The 13,247-nt window shown below is 32.9% G+C and overlaps 1 protein-coding gene across 4 annotated transcripts in view; it reads left to right on the top strand.

Annotated features, from left to right (window-relative positions):
- The window catches only part of ZDHHC21 (zinc finger DHHC-type palmitoyltransferase 21), a 68,998-nt gene that overhangs the window by 9,802 nt on the left and 45,949 nt on the right, over positions 1-13,247 (top strand). For 3 of the 4 annotated variants that reach the window (XR_009541372.1, XM_060153480.1, XM_060153481.1), the window contains exons 3-6: positions 2,781-2,979; positions 4,245-4,343; positions 9,509-9,620; positions 12,638-12,776. Coding sequence is in view for 3 of the 4 variants with exons in the window: in XM_060153480.1 (XP_060009463.1) it covers positions 2,826-2,979; positions 4,245-4,343; positions 9,509-9,620; positions 12,638-12,776 (504 nt within the window). In the remaining variant the exon portion in view is untranslated. Of the gene's footprint in view, positions 1-2,780; positions 2,980-3,638; positions 3,692-4,244; positions 4,344-9,508; positions 9,621-12,637; positions 12,777-13,247 lie in introns of those variants that run through there. The other variant, XM_060153482.1, reaches the window with a different exon arrangement.

Genomic DNA, 13,247 nt, shown 5'->3' with positions numbered 1-13,247 from the left:
TAAAAATAGAGTTTAAAAAAACAAATGAGTGTTTGATAATTTTGCTACTTGTTTTGCTGGCTTGTATGCTTTTCTGTTTCTAATACTAATACATTTAGAAATAAGTAACGAAATTACTCTGTTCTGTATAGTTACTAGAATTCATTGTCTGTTTTTTTAGTCGTGAATGGAACTGAAACATTAAAAGAAAGAAAGTACATGAAGTTAATGATATTGAACATGTTGAGAGACAGAGCCTTCTGTCATTCTTTTAGCACTTGATGGTTGGCAAGACTATAAAAATAAACATTCTTTTTAATGTTTCTCTTTTTAGGTATGTTGATAGCTTGTCATTTGTATTTGAGTTCATTTAGCTTTTAAAATAATCATCCCTAGAAAATTAAATCCTCTGTGACTTTCCTCACTTTAACGATACTGATAGGTCTTTTAATTTTTAAATTAAAAGGTAATGAAGTTCAACTTTTACTTTTTTAAAGGCCTAGGCATTATTCCTATTTTAAAATTCATACGTAAGTGCTAACTGAGACCATATCTGATTTAAAGAGTTGGGTGGTGAGTTTGAGTTCTTGTCTTTTTTTCTGCTGTCCCAGTGTTTCCAGGTTCTAGTGATAACAGGATAGGGGTATTCTTTTAAAATTAATCCTTAATCTTTTTTTCTTTGTTCTGGTAGCTTCGTAACTTTAAAGAACATTGGCAAGGCCTCCAACGGGTAGTACCCTGAGGCTCTTCAACTGATGATAAATTATCCTTAGAATGAAATAGTCTGGGATATAAGCTGGAAATCTGGGAGTCATCCTCCAGAAGCTTACTGGTTTGATTCTGTTTCTTCAGTTGATCTCTCCAAAACTAATTTTGGCTTTTGCCTTCTCGTAGCCTAAATGATCTTTGTCTTTAATTTCATCCTCCACACCAGAGCATTAATCCTTTATTTAAAATATAAACCTCATTATGTTACCCGCCTGCTTTAGTAGCTTTCCAGTGCCTAAGAATGGCATCTTTATATCCATCATGATATAGCCCTTTATTTCTTACCACTTGCTCTCCACTGAAAGGTTTGTGATTTATCATGGCAGTTTGTAATACCTCCTACAATTTTTACTCTTGTCTACCTCCTGCTCTTCCTTCTGTTTGCAGTATTGTTGTCACTTTTCTTTGCTTGGATAACTTTTACTCTTTTAAGATTGAACTCAGTTCACTCCCCTGCAGGGGGGTCTTGCCCTGATTTAATCAGTCCCCATCTTTCTGTGCCTATAGTAAGATCTTGTCCACATCCCTGGAATGTATTATATTAAACCCATTTTATGGCTCTTTTCCCAATTAGACTGTTAGTTCCTTTAAGCAAAGACCATGTCTTATTCATCATTGTATCTACAGTGTCTAGCAAGTGACCAGTATATAGTGGAGGCTCAATGAATATTTGTTGAACTGAGTTCAGTTCATTGCTGTACATTGAAGTCTTAGTGAAGCTCCTGGATCCGTGGTTCCTGGATACCAGTCAGCTGTATCGAGACACCTGGGGAGCATTTTAGAACATTTTATAGGTTTTTGAGCATTACTCTGTAAAGAATTATGATTCAGTACATCTGGAATGAGGCCTGGGAATAAGTATTTTTAAAAAGCTCCTCAACTGATTCCAGTTTGCTTATAGGTTTGAGAAACATTGTCCTAGTGTATTATTGTATTATTCCATTGTATTTTAGGTAAAAAAGTTGCCCCCTAGACCTCATATAGTAATTTATTATTTAAGGTTTATAAATTATAGCTACTAAAGTAAGGATATATTTTAGGTCACTTTTTTTTTTTTTTTTTTGCGGTATGCGGGCCTCTCACTGTTGTGGCCTCTCCCGTTGCGGAGCACAGGCTCCGGACGCGCAGGCTCAGCGGCCATGGCTCACGGGATCCTCCCGGACCGGGGCACGAACCCGTGTCCCCTGCATCGGCAGGCGGACTCTCAACCACTGCGCCACCAGGGAAGCCCTAGGTCACTTTTTAAATACCATATGTAGAAGTATCTTTAAGCCTCTCATTGTGAGGCCTATCAGCATTTTGTTAACACTGAACTGAAAAAAGCCCCATTTAAGCAGGAGTCTTCTCGAATTGATAGTAATATTAGTTGGGCTTCATTCCATGAATTTAAGTATTTTTGGCAATTTGTAATTACTTCTCACTTTTTATTATAATTTTTCAAAATGATTTTTAAGCATTTTGTTGTGATTTAAAATTAAATTAAATTGAACAAATCTTAAGTGTATATAGCTCAGTGAGTTTTTACATATGTAGATATCTGTAAGGCAACAGGTCAACATCTAGAACATCTCTAGCTCCTCAAAGTTTCCCCCATTTCCCTTCCCAATTAATAAACACCCCTCCCACCACAAGATGAGCGCTCTTTTGACTTGTATTACTATCAGTTAGTCTTATGTACAAAACCTTTTTGTAGTTTTAATCATATCTTTTGGTGAATATGTGCACTCATTTCTCTTGAATTTACACATGGAATTGCTGAGTTAAGGGCAGACTTGTGTTTAACTTCAGAAGGTAATGCCAGTTTATACTCTATGATTGCAATTCATATGAAAATTGAAATTAAATTATTTGAAGCTTATGGTGAAATTTTAATAGGCTGAAACTTCCCTTTGTTTTCCAAAGTGTTCTATTTTGTCAAAAATATACGTAGAAAGAAAATTTAAGTGTCATTTTATAGTTGCCAAAAAGGTAGTTTTGTTTTATTCAAATAATTTTTCCTTTATAAGTAAATTTTTCTTTTTCCCTTTCCTTAGGTTGATCTTTCCTTGTGGGTTGGCAGGCAGTCATAGGACTGCAAAATGGGTCTCCGGATTCACTTTGTTGCTGACCCACATGGTTGGTGCTGCATGGGTTTGATTGTCTTTGTCTGGTTATACAACTTTGTTTTAATTCCCAAAATTGTCCTCTTTCCTCACTATGAAGAAGGACATATTCCAGGCATATTAATAATAAGTAAGTTTCTAGATCTTTATTTATTTCTTTGGATAATTAAAGCTTTTTCTCATTGTGAATGTTTTTGGAGTAAAATACCACTATAATAACCTTCCTTTTAATATTATTCAGTGCTATTAATATGAAGTTATTTACTAAATTATGGACATTTTAAAAAAGAATGGCCTTTATATATTTTGCAGGGTTAGATAAATGTGATATCTTCATACCTAACTCTACAAAATATATAAAGACCATTTTGTTGAATAAAAGACTGGCACAACAGTGCTATTTGTGTAGGTCTGTGTGTATTTTTAATGTTTCTGTTATATACTTATTGCAAATGTGGAAGGAGTTTTAAGAATGATTATGATACACATTGAGAAAAAGTTTCATGATATAAAAGTTATTGATTATGATTTTGATTATGATAATACTTTGAACTTCTGGATAATTATTTTCTCCTACAGTTTAATGGTGATGGTTTGCTTATGATTAAAAGAATAAGATTGAAGTGATATGATTTACATGTACATGGCATTTATCATTTTCATGTACATTATGTCATTTTGATCTCATAAGAGCTGTGGGAAGTATAATCTGTTTTACAAATGATAAAACTGACCAATACCATGCAGTCAGTCCTGGAGTTAGCACTTGAACTAAGTTTCCTATTACAGGTGCAGTGCCTTTATCCCCCCAACAAAATGCCTATTTCTTTTTCATCTAAAAGGTAGAATTATGATGAATGAATATATTTTCCTTTACTGTTATTTTTTCTAGTTATTCATTTTAAAACACAAAAATTTCTAGATTCTTTATTTTCAAATTAACTCTCTTAAGATCTATTGAAAAGAGCAATTGAACATCACTAACCCAATGTAATTCTGAAGCTAGCCACTTAGAGTTAATGAAAAAGTTTAATTGTAGAATAGGTTTAAAAATGCTGCTTTGATTCTGTCAAATATAGTACATGTAATAATTAAAAGGGATTCATTTATACCAATATTAGTAGGGAATTTCTGTTAATAAAGAATCTGGTTTATAACAAGTTTATCAGTTATTATTATACGAAATAACTATTTAAAATTACTACATTTTAGATAATCCTCTTGGCAGTATTATTTGATGAATGAAATGAGTTAATCATCTTTCCATCTTATTTTTGAAAATTATTTATCCTGATGGTATTAATTAAAATATACATTTATCCTTTAGATATGCTTGTTGAAAAATGTTTTGAAGGGTAAATACTAATTTTATTTATTTGTTTGTTTATTTCCAAGTATTCTATGGCATTGCCATATTTTGTCTGGTTGCCTTAGTGAGGGCCTCAATAACTGATCCAGGAAGACTCCCTGAGAACCCAAAGATCCCACATGGAGGTATGGTACCTTTCAGATTTATCAGTTTTACAATGCCAGAATTATCATCTTTATTAATGTATTTGACTGTCTTTAGTATATTAATTATATATGTCATGTAAGGCCACTTTCAAGTCTTTCCTCAGTTGTTTCCTTTCCAGACTTCTCAATTTAAAACCACAAATCTCAGCTGATTCCTCCTATCCCACACTCTCTGGCTCTCCTTTTCAGTTTACATGTTTATTTATTTGTCTCTCCCTCCTCCCACTCTAGATCTGTGTAACCTCTGTGAGGGTGTAGATTCTTTGTTTTGTTTTCTTCATTTGTTCAGTACTGTATCCTTAATGCCTAAATAGTCTCTGTCACTTAGTAATAGTTGCTAGGTAAATATTTGTTGAATGCTATATAATTACTGAGAAATTATATTTTTATTTAGTAAAGGAATTTTTTGATGGTGCCACTTACCTCATGATATTATTGATATAATATTGCTTAAATATTTGTAGTATTATAATACTATTGCCTATATTTCTTCAAGTTCGAACAATTCAGTGAAAATTTTGAAAGCCTTTTATTCTAGTGTCAATGAAGGTAATTTTTGGTCACTTTATTGCATAGTAACCATTCAGGCAACATAAAAAAATTACAAATATATTGCTTGTTTTATTACATGCCAGATATAGTAAACCTCCTTTACCCTCTTTCCCAAGTTTCACTTTTCCATCATTTGCTATGTAAGCTTTGAGAACTCTGTACTTTCTTCTAGAAAGAAATTTATATGTCTTTGTTATACATTATAGAACCAGAAAATTTTTTATAGTAGTTTCTGAACTTGCTGTACATTAGAACCACGTGGGGAGCTTTAAAAAATCTCAATGTCCAGATCACATCCCATATTAATTAAATCAGAATATCTGGGGGTGAGAGCCAGGTATCCGTATTTTTGAAAGATCCAAGGTGATTCTAGTGTGTCACAAAGTTTGGGAACCAATGTACTAATTCTTTCTAAAATTAGATAAACTGGCAAGTCACTTATATAGCCTCCCTTGAGTTTCTGATTGTTTTTTGAGATCCATCATTTGGGGCTTACTTGGTCTTGCAAGTTTAACGATTAAGTGGGAATGATATGACACTGATGTTTATGTAGAAGTTTCTGAAAATTATCTTGAATATTTAGTTTTTATTAATTTATAGAAGCAGTATCACTGTCATTTAGCGGTTATTGTGTGTGTGCGCGCGCGTGTACCTGTGTTTGGTCAGGGAGGATGGCACTCTGTAATTTGTATAGAATCCCTCTTCTCTACTAGCCTAAACCAAAGGCTCTCTAAAATATTGATACATGTATTTTCTTTTTTTTTTTTTTTTTTTGTGGTACGCTGGCCTCTCACTGTTGTGGCCTCTCATGTTGCGGAGCACAGGCTCCGGACACGCAGGCTCAGCAGCCATGGCTCACGGGCCTAGCCACTCCGCGGCATGTGGGATCTTCCCGGACCGGGGCACGAACCCATGTCCCCTGCATCGGCAGGCGGACTCTCAACCACTGCGCCACCAGGGAAGCCCTGATACATGTATCTTCTACTTCAACTCTAAAACCCAATGTTATCAGAAAATCAAAGAAGCAGGCTTTTCCTAACTCAGGACTCATTTCTGATGAAATCTTTAGTTTGCTGTGGTCAAACATTCAAATGCCTACATCTGTCAGATACTGCAAATCAGTGAAATGGGCCAGGGAGGAACTATTTTACGTTGAAAATCTCATATCTTATCTAAAGGGAGTGGCACTATTCAGCTACAGTGAAATAGTCATACAGGCCTGGTATTATTAGATACTGCAATTTTTGAAGAGAAAATATGGAATCTCAATTTTTATGAGACATTTCATGATTTTTAAAAATATTGGCAACTAATTCAAAATTTTTAAAGCATTGTTTTAAAGTAAATACCAAACGGATTATACCTGTGGGTCAGATTGAATCCACCTGAAACTGCTGTGTTACCTTTAGCTTATAGACTCCAGTGATGGAGGACACCATGGCATCTTGCCAACTATTTGGATATCTGCATTATATCTGGTCTCATTGACATTTGGCCTGTTTTTCTTCAGTGAAGAGTTCCCATTTGCCCAACCAAAAAAACATGCATTCATTTATCACATTTTAATGTTTCCAAAGTTTCTTGGTATTGTTACAGAGCTACACTGGCAACCGATTCTGTCAGAAAACCTCTGTTAAAACCCAACCCTTGTATTGATTTTTGTAGTTTCAAGTTATATTTTTCTCCCCAAAACATTACTTTGTGATTTGAGATATAGTAATTGAGAAAAGGCCCCCTAATATGTGAGTCTTTTAAAAGACTCAAATAGAAGGTGATTCCTTCCTTTTTGAGGGATAAACCAAACCAAATCTTGCTTTATAGTCATTCATGCATTTACAGCATTAATAAGGTTCCCTGTTAAACAATGAGATGCTGTTTACCTTACATTAAAGAGCATCTATCATTTATAGAGTTTACCTTTTTTCTTTTATTTGTTTTATGTTTTGATTTTTCTTTCCTTTAAAAAAATGTATCTGTTGATTTTTTATCTTCTATAACTACCATAAATTAGGAGTTGGATTCTGTCTCCCATAGGCTTTTATTTTGTTAGATGGGTAGTACAAAAGTCTTGTAGGTGACCATCAGACACCAGAATGTATCAGTCACCAAGATCCTATTTGGACATGAATAAACCCTGAAGAAAAAAGGGAGAAGGCTAAGAAATGGTTTATAGATACATAGGGTGGTAGGTTAAGATGGATGGCTTTTTTTCTTGCTCTGCAAAGCAAAAACATAGATGATACTTTAATTTCTGGATTTTAAAAATAGTGATTTTTTTTCCTTTCTAAAAACATAAATGTGTGTGTGTACTTGTGTGTGAAAATGTGCATTTTCATTTGTATTTTTCATTTTAGATTCTTACATCTTAAATTGAGCCTTAAATGGCTCAAACCCTTTCTTTGAACAAATTTATGTTCCAGACCATAGGTCAGCACATTCTTCTGTACTGTTAAGGGCCAGATAACAAATATTTTTAGCTTTATGGACCATATGGTCTCTGTCACAAGTCCTCAGCTCTGTCATTGTAACCCAAAAGCAGCCATAGAAATATGTAAATGAACGGGCATAGATAGCTGTGTTCAAATAAAGCTTTATTTATAGACATTGAAATTTAAATTCCAAGATTTTTATATGCCACAAATTATTATTGTTATGATCATTATAATTTTCAATCATTTAAATTTGTAAAAAACATTCTTACCTCATGGGTCACACAAAAACAGGTGGTGGCCTGGATTTCCCTGTGGACTGTAGTTTGCCAACCATAGTCTACACTACAGAATGAATTACAGTCTTTCTCTGACTCTAGCCAAACGCTCTTTTCTGAGGATACAACATTTTAAGTATGAAATAAATAATTTATTCTTTGCAGTATTATGTGCTGAAATTGCCAATAGCGAATACCCCATATTTATTTTTTAAGGGGCTGGTTTAAGAACATAAAGTTTTCATGTTGTCTTTTAATGAAAATCGGCTCATCAAAGAGAGTCTCCTTCCTGACCATATTCCTTGTAGTATGTGAATTCAAAGTTTTAACATTGGGATATTTGGGAACATCTAACATCCACTAACATGTAGGGGGAAAAAAAAGTGACATGCTTGTGACCTTGTATTATGCTACGAATGAAATATTTCTGTTTCACTAACAGTTAAATTATCATAGTTCAATTGTACCTAAATTAAGCTTTAATATTGTTGCTCTCTCATGTAATATGTTTTCATTAAAATAAGAATTATAAGTAAGAAACGGAAGAGAATTTTATTTTAAAGTGAAATATTTTAAATGTAAAAGATAATTTCTCAACTTTCATATTATTGGAATGAACAGTTGATTTGATATAGCTTTTATTCATACTTTATTGATTTCTTCAGAGACATTGGTAGCAGAATGTTTTTCCAGCACTTTACTATAAAATTCCAGTATCTTGATTTTACTTCTGGCCATTAAACTAGAAATAATGGAATTAAAATAGGGTATCTTTTTAGAAAATTGAAAACTACCCACAATTCTATTACTTATATTTAAAATCTTCCATTTAAAAATTTTTTAAACTTTTCATGCTTTAGCAAGGATTTAGTTACTACCTACTGTGTGCTGGGTCACATTTTGCATATACTAATACTCACTCTGAGTATTGGAATTAGGTTAATTTTACTATGCCCGTACTTTTAGTGAGGTTAGGATATAGTTTTCCATAAGTGATATAAAGTTTAAAAGTTTTTATAAAAGTAAAATTCCATTTCAAGAAATATTAAAATGATATGTTCTATATAACAATTGTCTTATCTTGGTAGATGACTGTCCCATAGAGTTTTTATGGATCTAATTAGAGCAGTTCTTAATGAAAACAAATGACTTTTCCCTTTATTCCTGTAAACTTCATGTTTTTAAGCACAAAGCTTAATTGTGTGCTCTTTCACAACAGACTAGAGGAAATTGCTATTTGGTGGTAGGATAGAATTTTGTAAAGGACTCCTTTATTTCCATTAAATAGTAATGTTCTTCACCTCTGAAACTATTCTAGTACCTCTTAAACCCATCTGAAATCTTTTTCCAACCCTCTCTCATAAACATTCCCAAATGAGTCCATTAATATTTTAAAAAATGGTTTCGTGTGGGGAGTTTGGGAGGATGCCATCTCTGTTTTTCTTACAATATCATAACGATTGATTTTGACTTATTAATCTATGAAACCAATACTCAGCATTATTTCTTCTTTAGAGCCTTTAGATAATAAATTTCTAGGAATTAATTTGTTTAAATATAATTCTGTTTTAATGTAATAATTTGGTTGTACTTCGGGGTTTTGTCATTAAATTTTACTTACAGCAATATGCTTAAACTCAAATATGTTGTTTTCTATCTCTTAGTTTAACTATTAATATTTGTCTTATTTTTATAGTGTTTAAAATTAGAAACGTACAAAATAAAACGTGCATAGAATAGAGCAGCAACATTTTTGGCAGACATTTTCACTGGACACTTAGACATATATATCGAAGAATTCCTATAAACTCTTCTAAACACTTGTTGCTAAATTTCAACATTATTCATGTGCCTTTATTAAATGGATTTTAATTTCCTCCTCTAGAAAGGGAGTTCTGGGAATTGTGTAACAAGTGTAATTTGATGAGACCAAAGCGTTCCCATCACTGCAGCCGCTGCGGCCACTGTGTTAGGAGAATGGATCATCACTGTCCATGGTAAGAAATAAGTAATTCACTTTTTGGAAAAAAAGGTAGTAAAAAATAAATCTTAGTACTTAGCAGATTTAAACAAAGGTTATATTAGAGTTACACAGTTTAAGAAAACCTTTTTAATAAAGATCCCTGTATTTGATCATATGGTTCTGTCAACTCCCAAAGTCATTTTTTTCCAGAGATCCTATATTTTCTCACAAGGAGATATTTGGGCAGAAAACTAAGAATTAACATGCACCCAAATATGCAAAAGAACTAAGGTGGTTTTATTAAATGAGGCAATGTATGTAAAGCATTCAGTGTAGTATCTGACATAGAAAATACTTAAATATAAATATAGTAGCTGTTATTGTTTCTAACTGTAATAAACCGTATACATCTCATTGTTTGTATTTCCCTTCCAGTTTGTTTAATTAAAGAGTAACACATTTCAGATACCCTTATACCTCATTTCACCCACTTTCAGCCTTTTTCAGTGCTATGAATTGGTAATAGGTATTAACTGGCTGGATGTGTAAAAAGTGGTAGTTAGCTGATTCTGCTGAACTGCCAACATTTTTGGTCAATAGGGGGCTCTCTTGTAATATTTAAAGAAAATGTTCAGTTGAGAAATAGAATTTTTGAAAACAAATGCTGTGAGAGTTCTTCATTGTATCTCATTTCAAAGCTGTCACAAAAATCTGTGAAAAAGATATTGTATTTAATTCTGCTTTCCTAGCATGGGATCTCTGTATAAATATTTAAACTGGTATGGTGTAGCACTTTATAAATATATCTATATACATATATATTTATGTTTGTACACACATACATGCATATATGCAAAGTTAGCTACATAATAATCTTCTTAAATTTATAATTGCATTTATCTAAGGTTGACTCAGGGTAGAGTTTAGCTTTGCCTAGTAATGCTAATCAATTTAGAGTTTCCCTTGTTTTTGATAACACAAGTTACTATTAGCAAGCTTTTAGTAAGAATTTGGTTTTCACTATAAACTGATTGTTTAAATACAAGGTAATTTCCTGAGATTAAGAAAAAGTAAAAGCACTTTGTTACTATGTAAAAAACTTGAAAATTCCATCAACAGGATAGTTTAGTATATAACATACAGTTGGTGTTGAAAAAATGTGCCTTGACTTTAAACAGATCAATTCTCAAGTGATTTTACAAACCTCAGTGTTCTGTTTACAGTTGCAATAGTAGTAGATTTTTTAAAGCTATATAAAACATGTTTTCAGGTAAGGGATAATCACACTTAAAAACTCAATTTTATACACTTTTTAGAGTAATATTTCTGATTAAAAGTATAATAAATGTTCAGGATAGTTGGTTGGATATTGATACCTCCTTTTAAGTGAATGCAATAGCTTAAGCTTAAAAAATAATCAACTAGGAACTGTTTTGGTACTATATAGATGAGTGATTTTATTTATTGATTTATTTTCAAGGAATAAAGATTGACTTGGTGACAAAATAAAGTGCTGTTTAACCAAAATTCTAAGATTGGGGTGAGCTCTCTGTTCCTAGGCCTTGTGCCTCCATAGTTTTAGTCACCTTCTCAGAACACTGGTGGGAAGAGGGAGGGTAGACCAGGGGGCCTGAGTAGATTTAGGGATTTATGTGATTGAATTCCCTAATAGAGCAGTGCTGAGATATTCAGAGAGTGAGGGAAATGTACAGTATAACTAGAAGCAAGGAGAATTTTTGATTTTTTTCAGAAACTGCATTATCTTAGCTGCTTAACAGCTTTGGATTTGGAGGTCAGTTCTCTGATGACCTCAAGGTTTACTCTATTTTTGGCTCTAATCACTCCTTCCAAGGAACTTGCTATCAAAAGAACTCTTACATGTAGATTATCTTAGTGTTTCTTAAAGTTCTGTGCTTAAGAAGAACGCCATGATCATAGCAGTTATTTCTCAAATTTTGGGGGGACAGAAAGGAATGGGGCAAGTATAAGTCATCTTTCAAGCAACAGCTATTGAAGAGTATTTTTGAGTGCATACAGAAGCACCCTTCTCTGGTAGCCCTGCTTGCAGATAACAAAACACAGGAAGTTTTCTTGTTTACAAAGCATGCACTCTTTAGTCTAAGAAATGCCTCTTCCAGGTTTTCGGTTCAGTTATATATCTGATTTTAAAAAACAGTTAGACAGCACACTTTTAAAACAACAATTTAAGTTAGGAATTTGACCCTATTTATTTATTTTTTCAAACAGTGGCAGTGTAATGCTATATTGAAATGAAAACATTTGTGAAAGGTAATTTGTAGTTTTGAACTAGGGTTTTCTGCTGGAATTGTAAAATATTTTGAAAATTTAGGTACAATAAATAACCTTAAACAATAAAATGGTCAGCTTGCATTAATCTTGAATATTTTGGGATTATGACATTAATCCTTTTTCCTAGTTGTGGTTCACTGTTGTATTGGTGGAAATGTAGCTCTAAGAATTTATAAATACTTTTGGATATGTGTTTATTTTCAGGAACCAAGGTTAGATTTTAAAAGTAAGAAAAATTGTGAATGCTTAGCAGTATCTCAGAGTGGCAGGTTTAAGTTATTTTACTTCACATCATTCAAATTGGTCTGCACAGCTAGAATGCTGTGGTGGAAGAGCAGTATACAGAAGAGGGTTCTTGTTCTCTTGACCACTGTCTCTCCTAACTGTACATCCTCTGGCAATTGTCCTAACTCCTTTGTTCCTTTTTTGTATCAGTGAAGCAAGGAGGCTGCCATCTGTTCTTCCCTGCCTCACTGGGTTGTTGTTGAGTTGAAGGGGAATCATATACAGGACTTCTTTAAAAAGTAGAATGTGCTTTACAAATGTGAAGTGGCATATTTGTGTCATATCTTATGTACTCTTTGCTTTTAGGTTTGAGTGACTTTAGCTTATCTCTGTGAAGTAAAGCACATATGAAGTTTGTGCTTTATGTGAAGTTTGTGTGTGTTTGCGTCTAGTTTTACCGTCCTAAAATTAACATTAAAGTTTGAAATAATTTTTCTTTTTCCTTTTTTTCTTCAGGATTAACAATTGTGTTGGTGAAGATAATCACTGGCTTTTTCTGCAGTTGTGTTTCTACACTGAACTTCTTACTTGCTACGCACTGATGTTTTCTTTCTGCCACTATTATTACTTTCTTCCACTAAAAAAGCATAACTTGGTAAGAAATGTTTATATCAACTAATGTTAGAGCAACTATATTATACAGTTAGTAACATGTGGTGCTTTTAAGTGCAGAAAACTGAAAACAAAAACAACAAACATAAACCCTCAAATTGGTGCATTTTAAAATATATTGGAATTGAGAAAGTGGACCCTGTTCTGATATTGCCTTTTAACCACATCTATTTATGATTATTTATTAGTGTTGAGTTCTTTAAAAAGTGACATATTAGATCTCTTAATAATATATTGGTTTAAAAATATCTACAGTAATGAAAAACAAAGTGAAAATGTTAGCTTCTTGTTTCTTCTCAGGAATAAAAATAGACTTGTTTAATTCTTAAAGGTTCTCAAAGGAACATTAAGTTCTTGAGAGAAAGGACAAGACGAATTTGCAGGATGCCCTAAGAAGTTATTACATACACCGTTTGAGGCATTGCTTTTTCCATTTTGTAGAGGAACTACAATA

Source organism: Lagenorhynchus albirostris, chromosome 7, assembly GCF_949774975.1.
Source record: "Lagenorhynchus albirostris chromosome 7, mLagAlb1.1, whole genome shotgun sequence".
NCBI lineage: Eukaryota > Metazoa > Chordata > Mammalia > Artiodactyla > Delphinidae > Lagenorhynchus > Lagenorhynchus albirostris.
Note: the sequence above shows the minus strand (reverse complement) of the source record. Positions and strands in the feature narration are given on the sequence as shown.